The sequence below is a fragment of the Protopterus annectens genome, chromosome 10.part0 (genome assembly GCF_019279795.1).
Source record: "Protopterus annectens isolate FY-2018-M chromosome 10.part0, PAN1.0, whole genome shotgun sequence".
NCBI classification, from domain to species: Eukaryota; Metazoa; Chordata; order Ceratodontiformes; family Protopteridae; genus Protopterus; species Protopterus annectens.
Genome location: NC_056744.1, coordinates 1,141,305,656 through 1,141,319,759, shown reverse-complemented (window position 1 = coordinate 1,141,319,759; position 14,104 = coordinate 1,141,305,656). Strand labels below are relative to the sequence as shown.

The following is a 14,104-nucleotide window of genomic DNA, read 5'->3' as shown; positions in this document are numbered from 1 at the left end:
ATTTAGAAGTGATTTGGATGCACTGACTGATCCCCAAATGCAGGACAAGCTTAAGAAATAATCCCTGGTTTGAGAAAGATGCCTGGTAGGAGTAGTGAGGAGCCAATTGTCCAGGTACAGTTGGACCTGAATTCCCTGAAGCCTCAGGTGATCCGCTACCACCGCCATCACTTTGGTGAAAACCCTGGGGCTGTGGTGAGACCAAAGGACAGGGCTCGAAATTGGTAATGATTGAATCCAAGCTGGTAGTGGAGGGACCTCCTGGAGTTTGTGCATCTGTGTGTGATAGTAAGCATCCTAGAGGTCTAACGAGCACATCCATTCACTCTTGCAGGTACAGTATGATTGACTGTAGTGTGACCATCTGGAATTTTTCTTCGGCAACTGACAGGTTCAGGGTAGATAGATCCAGAATGGGCCTCAAGTCCCCTGTTTTCTTTGGCACCAAGTCCCCCTGTTTTCTTTGGCACCAAAAAGAACCTTTAGTAGAACCCTGATCCAGACTGATCTGGGGGGGATGGTTTCAATGGCTCTCATTTCTAGCAGCTTGGAAATTTGCTGTGCTGCTGCCTCCCTTTCGTGGGTGGTACGCCCAGGAGGAACCTCAAAGGGGATAGAGTATCCTCTGGGTATGATCTGAAGCACCCAGTGGTCTGTTATGGACTCCCATACCGCCAGGTACAAGGACAAGCATCCCCAACTACCTCCAGAGTAGAGCAGTTGGGCAACCCCTCAGGGTTGCCATCCGAGAAAGGATTGAGACCCAAAATTCCTCTGACCCACTCTGCCTCTGGGCAGGCATCCATTCTGTCCTACTCTGCCTCTGGGGGGGGGGGGGGCAAATTCTTGGGAAACCTGACTTCCGGAACCACATCTTTTGCCCTCTCAGATTCTGGGAAAAGGATCTTGGAGGGTTCGAGAAGCAGATCCCGATAGCAAACAGTGTCCTCCCGGTCGTTCTCATTCTGGACCAAGTCTTTTATGACCTTACCAAAGACAGTAGAGCTGTCATAAGGGGCATTGGCAAGGATGCCTTCAAAGGCTCCGTGACAGTTGCAGCCAGGTGTTGTGCCTCATGGACACACCAGACCCAGCCACATTGGCAAGGATGCCTTCAAAGGCTCCGTGACAGTTGCAGCCAGGTGTTGTGCCTCATGGACACACCAGACCCAGCCACCTTAGCCACTCCTTCAGTAGCATGTGAAAGGAGTCACATGGACATGTTGGCGACAGATTTCAAAGTGGCCATACTCAGTCCCTGTCCTCCTGCGACATGGACTTGAGGGGACTCAGCCAGCTCCTTGACCTGGTCGCGGCTGGAGTCTCGCGACATCAGCCAGGTAGTTCAGCTCCCAAAATGAAAAATGTAGCTGAAGTGTAAACCTGCTTCCCTAAGTGGTCCAGCATCCGTGACTGTCAGGAGGATGAACCGAGGAACTCTTGGGCTAGTTCCTTCTTTGTGGCTGCTACCACCATAGCACCTACGTGGGAGCCCTTGTTCCATGCTGGCCTATTTGAAGGTGGACTCCAGACCGAATCAGGCCTTTTAGGGATTGGTTCCACAGTGTCAGGCTCCTTCCAGAAGCATGGTGACCAGGTCCACCAAGGGATCTGCAGGAGGCGACACCTAGGAAGTAGATTAGATGGGCCCGTGCCAAAAGCCTCCAGGAATAGACTAGTCATAAGGTTTGGGGGTTGACCAACCTCCTTGCTGGCGAAGGATTTCCATGTAGTCTCCAAAGTAGACTACCTCTGGAGGTGACCTAGGGGGGAACCTTTCCCATCATCCAAAACCATACAGTCAGTGAAGGACTCTGGGGAGTCCAAGTGCCTCCTCTTACACGTATGCTTGCAAGGCACATCTCTGGTGGGGAACTTGCAAGCCACTTGTTCCTCGGGGGGGGGGGGGGATACAGTCTAGGGCTCCTAGAGCATGGCTGTCCCCTCTGGTAAAATGATAGGATTCGCAGGAAGAGCCAAGGGTGTCAAGGCGAAGTCCAAAATGATAGTCAAGGGTCTTGATCCAGTGGAACTAACTACCATATCAAATGCAGAGGGAGAACCAACTTCCTGGGGTACCAATAAGGAAGACAGTCTCCCCAGATCAGACGCGAGAATCTGAGCCGGGCCCAAAGTGGACGGAGCTCCAAGGGAGGGAACTTGGCCTGACAAAGCCAGAGCCAATCAAAAAAGTTGTACTCCATCGATCAGACAACCCAAGCTCCAGCTCCAAGAGCGGCTCGAACCTGAGCTAGTCTGATCAGACATGGTCCAAGCAGCTGTTGGCGTTGAGGAAGCAGGTACCATTGGCGCCAACCTCCTGACAAAGGCCATCCTCAGATCAGAGTACTCCGAACCCTGTGGACGGATCATGGAGAGAAAAAAAAAAAAGTGTAAAAAAGCGAATTCCCACTCCTGAGGGAGAGGGGGCTGCAAGACTCCCATCTGGATACAGATGAGCCTCATCATTTTATCCATGTTGACTTCTGATGGACGACGTGGACCTAGAGGAGACCACGGACTCTGTCCTTGCAGATCAGGGAACAGAGGCCCTAGATGGAGGGAGTCTCCCCTCCAGCTCCGGGGAAAATCTGAGCGAGGAGCAGAGGGGAGTCATGGATCCTATGCAGACTTTAAGCTTGTGAAGGGAGATCCGGGGACCTAGTGTGTTTCGAGTCTAGATTTTGGCTCCCTGTCCTTCTCTGCCCCTTTTCCATTCCAATTCCGCAGGCTTTGAAACAGGAGGTTGAGTCACAGTCTGGGAGGGAGAAGCAAGGACAGGAGAGGTGGCCACAGCAGCCACCATGACCAAAGCAGAGGACAAGACAAGGAAACCACCTCAGAAGTGGGAAGAAGGCCTTTCAGTTCCAACTTAGCCCTCCTGTCACTGATTGCACATATACAGCAGTTAGTACTTGGATGGGCAACGCCCACCCACATTACACAGTGTCCATCTGCTGAAGGCAATTTATGACCACACAGTGCACCTTTTAAACACAGGTGCATCAGCCATGCTACTATCAGCCACTCAAACAAGGAGAGAGAAAAAAATTGGTTTTCCCACTTAAGCCACTCACCACACAATGCTGCGGGGGGGGGGGGGGGTACACCAACAAGCTAAGCTAAAACAAAGTTTAATATCACAACGCTACCAAAGAGGGGAGAAGGGGAAACCTATACTCTCACACTATACTAAAATTTAGAGAAAAAAAGGCTTCTAAAAGCTTTCAAAACCCACTTACTACTCAGAGCTCAGGAGATCACGATGCTTCAGCAAGATGCGGCAAACAAGATCTGGGGGTTGGAAGGTAGTGGAGGTGTATTATGGGTAAGGGGAGGAGATTGGAGCAGATGCTAGTGAGATTATCAGTTCGGATCAGATATCCCCACAGGTTGAAGACCAAATGAAGTAAACTACTTCAGATCCGTAATTTAACCCACTTCCCCTTATTTTGCATTCCAATCAATTGTTCAATTTTCTCAATTTAATTTTCCTATACCTTCCATTTATTTAGTTGGACCCACAGACATTGGCTGATCATACAAAAAAAACTCAGCATTCTGTATTAAAATAGTTTCCAACCACTTTAACACGACATAACATGAATTCTAAAACTCAATTCAAGTTATTAGCCGCTTCTGAAACTACTTTTCTAGGACACAAGTTGATTAGTGAAGTGACATTTTCACCCTATTTTCAGCTGCACTGGTTCTTTCCTCATAAAGAGCTTTATTCTTTACCACACAAAACATCTGCACACAATTATTCCTCCTTTAAACTAGGAGAACACTGGAATTTCAGAGTCGTACCCAAACTCAGTCAGGTTCTTCCAGCCTTAGAAGTGCATCAAGACTTCGAAGCCTGAAAATTGAAACTGCAGAAGCAAAGGCGGCTTGCAATGCACACGTTTTCAACGTTTTCAATTTTTAAACCTTTACATTCACTAGAGTTAAACTAGCCTTCCTATTCTCACTATATAGTTGGACTGAACCAATTTTAAACTTTCCTTCTTCACAAAAGAATCGCAATGAAGTAGCCAAAACTTCTTGTTTACACCAAGAGTACAAGGACCAAGGGCTTTTATAAAAGTTTAATTTGTCAATACTATGCATGTAACATTTCACTGCAGCACATTGCACCATCAGGGCATTATGAACCATGAACCAGATCAAAAGAAAGGTCTACTGGAGTGTAACCAAAATTTCAATAAGCTAAAAACATTTAGTTTAAAAGATGTGTCAAACAACTCAATTAAGCTGTAGTTGCCCTCACTAGTCTTCAAAAAATTAGACCAAACCCCTTATGACAAAAGCACATTACACTCATCTGTCAGGTTTCATATTTGCATAGAAATGCAGGGCTACTAAGTTTCAGCCAAGTCTTCACCCCCCCCCCCCCCCCAAGTTACAGGCTAAACTGAACACGGATGTTCGTGACATTTCAAAATTTAACTGACTACCAATCATAGAAGGACATAACTTACAATCATTCTGAGGAGCAGCCTTTTTAGCATCCGGTTGATCTGAAAAATAAAATTTCAAAATCACTTTAAGAACACTATTTGACTAAGAGCATCAAAATAATTGTGCAAAAGAAATGAGAATTACCCACCACATAAAACTGTACTCTGCAGCCAAGCCACTGACTTACATAAGTAGCCACAAAGGATTTAGTTACACAAACAAAGCACAACTACAAAGGAAAAGACTACAGCTCCATCTACACATACTTCAACATACTTCTGTCTAGAACAGCACTCTAGGAGTGCGCATGAACCGACGACCACTCCCCAAAGCAGCGTTATCATTGTAACTTGTGCTGTGGATGTGCTCCAGGCAGCAAGAGAGCAGCAAAGGTAAAACCACACACTGCTTGATGTCTACACCTCTCAACTGTCCAAGTTACTCATTCTGAGCAGAAAAAAAAAAAAAACATTCAAGGATTAAAATTAGTAGAGGACCGCTTCATATTTAGAAAATGCATGTACAGCTGTACAAGTTAGCTTACCATAATGTTAGAAGTCTTAATAGACTAACTCAGTACTAATGCAAGCTGGGTTAGATCTGCTAAGGATATGACCAATCCAGTCTCTCTCTTCAAAGAATGAGGGTGCCTTCCATGGGCACAACTGCCAGGAACTTGAGTGCTCCATATAAAATGCACTTAAAGCTTCAAAACACTTCAGAGCCTTCCTGTCCTAGAAATTGAGGCAATAGCCTTGAACAACAAAACACCAGGAAACTAGTACAAATATTCTTAACTCATGCTGTAAAATGTGCTACAACAGTTACAGAAAGTGTGCGTGGTGGGGCAGGGGACATTTCAACAGTTGTCTATTAGAACACGTTCGGTTATGGTAAGTTAACTTAACTGTACTATAGTTATCCTAAACTACTGCAACAATGATTTAATTAGTAAAATACTAGGTTAGCCAAATAGGCCCACTGGACACCGTCCCCTTTCAGAGGCAACCCAAAAGCTACGTCTGGTTAAGTGATTTGCTCTTGGTCACAGCAAGCAAATGGAGGACTTGGGGAATGCACAGCAAGCAAATGGAGGACTTAGGGAATGAAACCCTATAACACAGGAACTACAGCTCACAACCTTAAATTTATGGTCTGGCAGTTGGTGCAGATGCTAAAAACTCAGGAGCCCCTGGAGAATAAGTGCCGATTATCCTCCCTCCTTCACTGGAAAACTTTCCTGAAGGAAAGTTTTGTCCAAGTAGTACCAGAGCTGCCTATGGACAATTTTGTTTTTGGGATCAGGAAAAACTTCAGTGAGATTAACACTTTCCACCCACCATAGGAGCTTGTAACAGATTTAGGAGTTATGAGAAAGTCTTCCACATTACACGTTCTAAATCAGCCAGATAAGCTGGTTCAATCAGAAACAGTAAGCTTCAAACAAAACTTGGGTCCCAAAGGAGGTGGCATCTCTTTTCTAGGAGGGGGAAGGTATGTAAAAACCTGCACAGATTGGAAGAGCTGGTTGCCCCCCCTGCAAGGTAGGGCAAGAATCCATTACTCAGTTTATATACATCACTACAGTGATGCCCATGAAAACTTTACCAAAGATTTAGGACTTTCAAGCATTTATTATTCTGAACCGTGTGCCTCAGTCTATCCCACTTGTTACAGACTCTGCACCGACAACCCTTTGTACACAAACTCCTATGCCAGGTTTCAAACATATGTTGTAATGGACTGAAGAGGACGCAAGTGAGAATGGGAGATCTGGATACCTAAATGGGATACCCTCCTTACAAACCAACAGTGGGATATGAAGTGTGCGAAGTCCTGCCTGATGTGAGGTACCACTAAATTATCTCATGTGATATCTGGCCTGGGGACTGGCAAGAATCAGAAGCAATGTACCTCAGAATCTAGAGCAATTCCCCAAGTAGATACCTGGTTTTAATTGTAAAAAGCTCAGGAACAACTTCTCTCCAGACAGAAGTTTCAAAAGTCTTGCCACAACAGAATCTAGTAAGTTTCCCAGAAAAACAAATATTCTGTGAAAAGGTATGACAGAAGATAAAGTTCACAAGACTGAAGATTAACACCTGCCAAGGACTCGCATCTGGGGAGAGTCCACAATTAGAACCTCATATATGGAAAGAGATGAGCTTCTTAAATCTGCAATAAGCAAATACTGGTGCCAAATACCCTTGGATTAGCAGACAGCAAATACGGCAACTGTACTGAAACTTATCTGGCTTAAATCAAGAAATGTTGGCACGGCTTGGCAATGGGAAAGTGAAGTTAAGCATCTTTGGGAGAGATCCAGAAAAAAGATTTTCCTTGATTTGAGCAACTTTCCATTTTTGGAGTCACCTTGCCATGTTCTGCTGACACTTGCTGCTTGAATTTTTTTTTTTTTTTTGGGGGGGGGGGTTTGCAGTAGAGAAATGAGATTATTTTTCCTTAAAAGGAAGGGCGATATGTCTTATCTTAATCAACTTTCCCCCCTCAAACAAAGCATCACAGCTGCAGAAGGTGCCAACAGGACTTTCTTGTTCATGACATTTTAAAAATTTTTCTTCAGGAAGATTTTAAGTAACCTAGCAAATCTCAGAACAGATTAGAAGACTCTGTTGAGAAGTTGTGGAGAGAGCATCAGCAGTAAAACACAAATGTTTTAAAATCACGCTTAAAAAAAAAAAAAAAACAACAACACACAAACACAACACAAAATGAAGCAGTCAATGAATTTCACAACCTTTTTCCAAGTATAAAAAACATTGAAGTGTTGAACCTAAAAAGCTGGAATAAACTAGCATGTAAAATTTAAAACTCGCCAAATTGTCAAAGCTTTCCCACGCTTGTCAGAGAGAATGGGATTAACAGTTATACAGGAGGACCAATAGCAAGTTGCAGTAACAAATCATAATAAAACAGCAGAATCTTCAGGCGGAGAAGAAAATCCTGAAATTCAAAGTTGTTCGTTCCAACCCCCCCACCCCCCAGGTCACAAAACTCTTCCCTTTTTTCTGAAAAGGAACTACAGGAAAAAGCAGATAAATTCCATAGCAAATCTCCCCCGTCCAAATAAGTAGAGTATCCCCCCAACCGAAACTCCCTGGAAAATCAACCCAAAGCTGGCACCCTATCCCAAGGCACAGGCTGTTTCACATGTGTGGTAGACCTTCACCCCTCCCACAAGAGGGGCAACAGTGGTACTCCCTTCTCCAGATGGAAGCCAGGGAGGATGCATCTATCCCCTACTCCACAGTGGCTGTAGGCGATGCCAGTGGGACTTTGTAAATAGGATAAGCAGTTGGAGAAACCAAACCAGACCACAGCAGAGTCACTTAGTGGTGGTGGGGGGGGGGTTGGAACCAGGCTGAAAAAGGCTCCCTGACAACTCCCTTGGCCAAATCGTGCCTACAACTACTTAGAATCTACTTTTTTTTTTATGAAATTACCAAAAACTACAAATACTGGAGTATCTTAATGTTCAAATCTGGAACCCTCACACCTGACAGAACAAAATGCACATTTCAAGGTTTCTGAAAAGTCTTTGGATCAGCATGTGCAACTAGTTAGCAAAGCCAAAAGGTGAACAAGCTCCACTAACTTAGGAAGGTTAAAAAGCCCATACTACAACCCAGGTAGTTTGACTAGCAACACTGATCAACTCTGACACATTCCCATGGCTGAAACTGCAGGTACAGCAATGCCTTAAAAGAAGCTCCTGTTTTGGGGGGTGGTTGGGGACAACAGTTCTTGTGGTCATCCACTTCCATAAGTGAAGCAAATCTCAGGTATTTTCCCCACAGACAGTTACTAATCATGTGCTGTGGGGAAGTGGCCACTTAAACTCAAACCACCCATAAATGATGGCACCTGTCAGCTCTCATATCAAACACTAGCACATGAATCTGGTTTAGATGCTGGTCCCTTCCATTGGCACCAAGGAGAAACCTTTCCTTTTAGCTAGATAAGATATCCTGGTACTTGCCCCCCTACCATCCCTTTAGATGGTTAGCACTTCCTCAGAAAAGCCACCACAAAGTAGCAGCACAGCAATACCTTCCAAGCTTGTAATCCCAGTGTAGACATTTTGGGGGTATTCTACAAACCCTCATGCGCCATAACACAACATTCATATGCTTTGAAGCGGCACTTCAATCTGAAAAGTGAAGTGAAGTGAGCACATGTGTAAACCAACATCTACAGTTGGGTTAAGTAAATCAAAAGTACTGTAAACTACCACCTTGGGAAACTATCCTGCATGTTATGTTGAAGACCCTCATTCACCACCACACAGTTATTACATCCACAAAATGTCCTTTTCACTTTCATGCCTCTCCACAAACAGACTTGTGCAACAAACACCATGAGAGCAGTTCTATGCCATGAGGCTCTTCCCCTTCCAGAGGGAGGGGGGAAAAAGTGATACCCTAACCAGTCCTTAGCTGCCCAAATAAAACTGGAGAATAAACTGCAATAGTAACACTATACATGTACAGTAACATTAAGCTGGTAGTAACTGTAGTAGGTTCTCCATGCGGGTTACTGCAGCAATCACCATAAAGGTTAAACATTGATCTCAACACATGGAATAAGCCAGCACTGTGGAGCAAGGCGAAAGACCCAACTATGGCCCAGGTGACCATAGTTCACGTAGCAGCTCAACCATGGTGGGATGTACAGCAGAGGGTACTTAACTGTCCCCCAGTAGGGAGATGTGCCCCAGTGGGGAATAGCCTTCTGATGCAAGAAGGGAAGGGGAATCAGACAGTAAGTCAATGGAAAAGTGACACCCCGGTGGAAAGATTAAACAGCATGACCCCCTAGAACACCCTTAAGTTCCATGCCTGCCAAGTATTAGAAATGGGTATTCTGAGGGGCTGTAGGAGAGGCTGGTAAATTATGGACAGAGCACTGGGAAAAGAAATGCAACGAGAATGAAGTTATAGTATGGAATTATACCCACTCAAAACCAGAAGGCTAGCATGCTTCAAGATAGTTGAGTGGGATTCTGCTGACCTTGGAGGAGGCTACAGGTAAAGCCATTAGACTAAAGTCCTTTGTCAAAGGCTGGACACCTGGAATGGCCATCCTTAAAATTTGTGCCCTTCTAGAAAAAACAGAGGTAGAGCCAGAGGACGATTACTGCCAAGGATCAGTTTGATCAAATTACCTATTTACCATAAAAATCAAATAATCCTACATACATTTGCTGGAATGTTAAAGATTCTGTACAACCCCCACCCCCCAAATTGGGAGTAAAGCCCTGAAAATTATTCAGGAACCGGAGTGCAAAGGAAAAAGTTAACACCTTCCACAGATAGGGCACATGTAAACATCACGTGGGGGGGGTGGTTTAAAGATACGAGCACACACTACTTTCAGCCAAAAACAGCCAGTGTTTCCAGCAGATACTGGCAGCGAGTCATGCTCCTCAAACTGCTAACTTAAAGTTCCAAATGGACAGTGCATTTCCAGCTGAAAGAGAAAAGCTTTAAAATTCAGTCCGAAAACCTCATTGGCTAGTCTCTTTCAGGAGCAGTATCTGTTAAGAGATTTCCTCAAATGCGTGCAGCAGACCCAGACAGACGAGGAGGACCAGGTTCACCCTATCTGGATTGCAACTGTTCCCAAGATGGCCTTAGACTGCTTGCAAAGCCAGAAGCACCGCTCCCATCTCCAGAACACCAATATGCAAGTGGTATTCAAGGAACCACCCCCACAACCCAATCTGGGAAACATCTGTGGTAAACTATGGCTTTGGGCTGAGGGAGATTAAAGGACAACATTTTAACTCCTGTTGCAATTGTGTACAAGATACCTTTGCTGGTGTATGCAAGTTTCTCATCTTCGCTGACATAGGTTGAGAAAGTGCTGACCACTGATCCACTGCAGAATCTTCATGTGGAGTCTTGCAGAATCTTCATGTGGAGTCTTGCTTAAGGAAGTAACTGCCATTTACATCGTTCCAAGGGTTTGAGGAAACCAACTGGGCTGCAATTCTGCAGCTGCAAATTAATTTTCCTGCCTGCATTCCTCATCGTTAGCCTCTCTTCCTCCAGAGTGCAAACAGATACTATACTGAATGCTGCTCTTATGAATGCCAACATTTGTGTTGGCTGTAAGAGACTTGTTGAAATTTATGGTTACTCAGAGCTGGGAATAAGGTCACAATCTCTTACTTCTGTCAATGCCTGGTCAGGACAGTAATGAGCCACTCTACAAATGGAAACACTGAATCCTTGCAGTCTCAAGTAAGCTGCTACCACTGCCATGCACTTGGAAAACCATCCTGGGACTGTGGTGAGGCCAAAGGGCAGTGCCATGAACTGATGACTACTGAATTCCAGCCAAAGTGTAAACCCCTTCTAGACTCTGCAAAGCTCCCCATGGTGTCCTGCAGAGTTCTACAAGCAGCAAGTATTTTTTTCCGCTTTCCTTCCAGCGACTTTAGTCTTGCCGAAAAGCGAGTTTTCTAACTATCAGAGTTCTGCAAAGTTTTTCTGCATTTATCAGCATTTTTTTGTGTTTTGCACTTTAAAAAGTAGTTTTTGCCTTAATTGTTGTAGGCTACACACTCGTGTGCTAGCCGATCTAAAGCATTTACTGTATTCCTGTGCCTAGTTTCTGCTGTACAAGTGAAAAAAAGAAAAAAACAAGATATCCTTGTTTCCCGCCTTCTCTGAACTAGAATAGTCCAGTTTTCAGGTATTGCTGAATTCTAGGCTGTGTCAGTTTCTGTGTTGCCCATATCCTTACTTGGACAGGAGGAAACTTTTGTTCACCAGTGAGAGTGGGGAGCTCTGAGCAGCCTGTCCCTGGAGGAGTGGTCTCAGCCCAATAACTAGTAGCTTATTGGCCATTTCCTATCTTTCAAACTCCCTGCCTTAAAACACACTTTAGTGTGATTTTGCACAATGTCACACAGCATCGCTTAAGCAGTTAACAATTCCCAGCTCCACAAAGTCTGCTCTTCAAATTTTCCCTTAGAACTAGTCACTCTCTCAAAGTAAGCACTCTACCTTAATTCTACAGCCCAGCACTTGCGCACATTTCTCAGTAAGCACTAACAAAGCACTACACCCCCTTATACTATCCAGAAGTACAAGGTTGCCTATTAGTCCATTCCAGTCAGTCAATAAGTCAGTTCAACTATCCAGGCATGTCCAAAGCGCAGTTTCAGGTATACTCTCCAGACCACCTGGTGAATCTGGGAATCTTGAGGCAATGTTACAATTGCCTTATGTACACAGACAACCCTCTCCTTCTTCCAACAAACTCAAATATCTGAGAAATGCAACTATACAACCAAACTGGAGGCCAAGCTCTCTCAACCCAAGACTAGCTCAGTCAGAGAAGGAAACCACTCAACCACACAACCAGTCTCAGAGACCAAACGCACCAGCAAATCAAGACACAAACTCACAAAAACATTGAGGCTCTAAATAAAAATCTGCCAAAGCAGACATCCAAGCAACAGCTACCCCACAACAACTTATACGCATCACATACTTCATGACGTCAGTGTGCCACACAGTCGCAGCCCCCAAGGCTAAATAACACACCGAAAACACTAGTAATTGGAGACTATTGTCAGGCACAACGATAAAGACTGAAAAAGGAGAGGGTCACTGTAAGCTGCCTGTCTGGAGCCAGGATCTGCCACAACACAGGCACTCTGGTCACTCCACAGCAGGTACAAATATATGAGTCATGGTCCATGTTGGTGTGAACGACCTGAGACTTGCCTCCCTGGACTACATGGAGACAGAGGAGCTCTCTGATCATGTAGCCCAGGCCGGTATGACCCTGACCCCGAGTAGCATATTGCCCTCAGGAAGAATGATGCCACAGTATAAAGACGAAATGATCAATTTTAACAATTGGCTAAGCTATTGGGGTCATTCAAAAAGGATCGTGTCAGTCAGCCTAGGATGACATGCTAGACAAGCCACGTTGCTTCACCAGGGATGGCTTGCACCTGCCACCCTTACGCTTTTGAATACTGGCTAAGGCTCTTGCCACCCCCATAGTGGCATTTTTAGGCAAGGCTCAAACCCACCTCCATAGACAATACCAGAAACAAAAACCCAAGGGTAATGCTACTCCATGCCAGAAGTCTAAACCTCAAGATGCACCCACTAACTCCTCAGTATGGAGAAAAAGCGATATCTGTGCAGTAACAGAAACCTGGCTCAAGACTCCAGAGAGCACCCCAGCACTACCAAGATTCAACTCTTACTATTCCTTTAGGCCCCAGAACTCTGACCGGAATACTAAAGGCGGGGAGTATCCATTTCATCAAGGATACCCACACCTCCAGGTTAATGGCACTGCACGAGGCAGCAGAGACCATCCATGTGCAACTAACAGTTGGTAAAACTGCTTTTCAGTTCATAGCCTGCTACAGATCACCCACCTCGTCTCAGGATCCCCACTCGGCATTCCTGAGAACACTGGAGAATATGAAGTTCTCAAACACCATGATATTGGGGGATTTCAACTACCCAAACTGACTGGGAAAACTAAGTCCCAACACTTTTGCCCAACTGTTCCTGGAGGTTATAAACTCAAATGCCATGGAACAGGTCACCACTCCCACAAGTGGGGACAACATATTGGACTTGGTCATCACTGACATGGGGGCTCAAATGTTCCACACCAGAGGTAAATCCCTCATTAGCAAGATCAGACCATAAATTTATCACAATGGACATCCACATCCCGACCCCACCCCCAGCCAAGGAAACCACTGAAATTTCTCAAAAGCTAACTTCACACTTCAAGACGAGGTGGAAAGTTTCAAAGCCCCCGGGCTAATGGAAAATGCTACCCAAACTGCAAAATCCTTTACAAATGCACTCTATGAGCACCTACAGGAATGCATGGATCATGCCATCCCAAGTAAAACAAAGACTCACTCCAAGAACAGGAGACCAGACTGGTGGACCCAGACCATAAAATAAGCTATACAACAGAAGAAAACTATTACAGAAGGCAAAATCCCAAAAGGGAAGGCATCCTTTATCAGTACTAACAAGAATCTTCGATCCCTCAAAATCAAGGGCCAGCTTCGAAGGTGGGGGGGGGGGGGGCACAACACGACAGAGATAAGATAAATCACAAGGCATTCTTTAGCCAAGTCAAAAATCTGGGTGGCAGCTCTCAGATCTGCTCTGAGCTGGTGCAAAATGGCACAAAATACACTGAACCCACAGACATTGCCAACATCCTGGCGGACAGGTTCAGGGCAAACTTTACTCCCCACCCCCCCAAAAGGGCCCATGTCTATCCCAGAAGAATGCAGTCCCCCAGACATCACAGACACAGGTGAAAGCAGCCCTCTCCAAAGTAAAACACAGCATCAATAGGACCAGATGATATCCTGGGTTGCGTCTTACACGAACTCCAAAACGAACTAAACCCTCACATGAATTCACTGTTCCAACTCAGCCTTACCACAGGTTATGTACCCAAAGAATGGCGTACAGCAACAGTGATCCCGCTCCACAAAGATGGCACCACAACGGATCCTGGGAACTATCGCCCTACAAGCCTGACCTGCAAGGCTATGGAGCGCATCATCATGGACCTCAAACAAAGACATTGCGAACCTCCAAACATTGGA

General features: G+C 45.1%; 1 protein-coding gene across 1 annotated transcript in view; it reads right to left on the bottom strand.

The window, feature by feature from the left end:
• FUBP1 (far upstream element binding protein 1) overlaps positions 1 to 14,104 on the bottom strand; it is a 1,223,929-nt gene that overhangs the window by 1,145,715 nt on the left and 64,110 nt on the right. Inside the window, exon 3 of the mRNA XM_044085874.1 lies at positions 4,485 to 4,523. Within this exon, the coding sequence (XP_043941809.1) occupies positions 4,485 to 4,523 (39 nt within the window). The remainder of the gene's footprint in view (positions 1 to 4,484; positions 4,524 to 14,104) is intronic.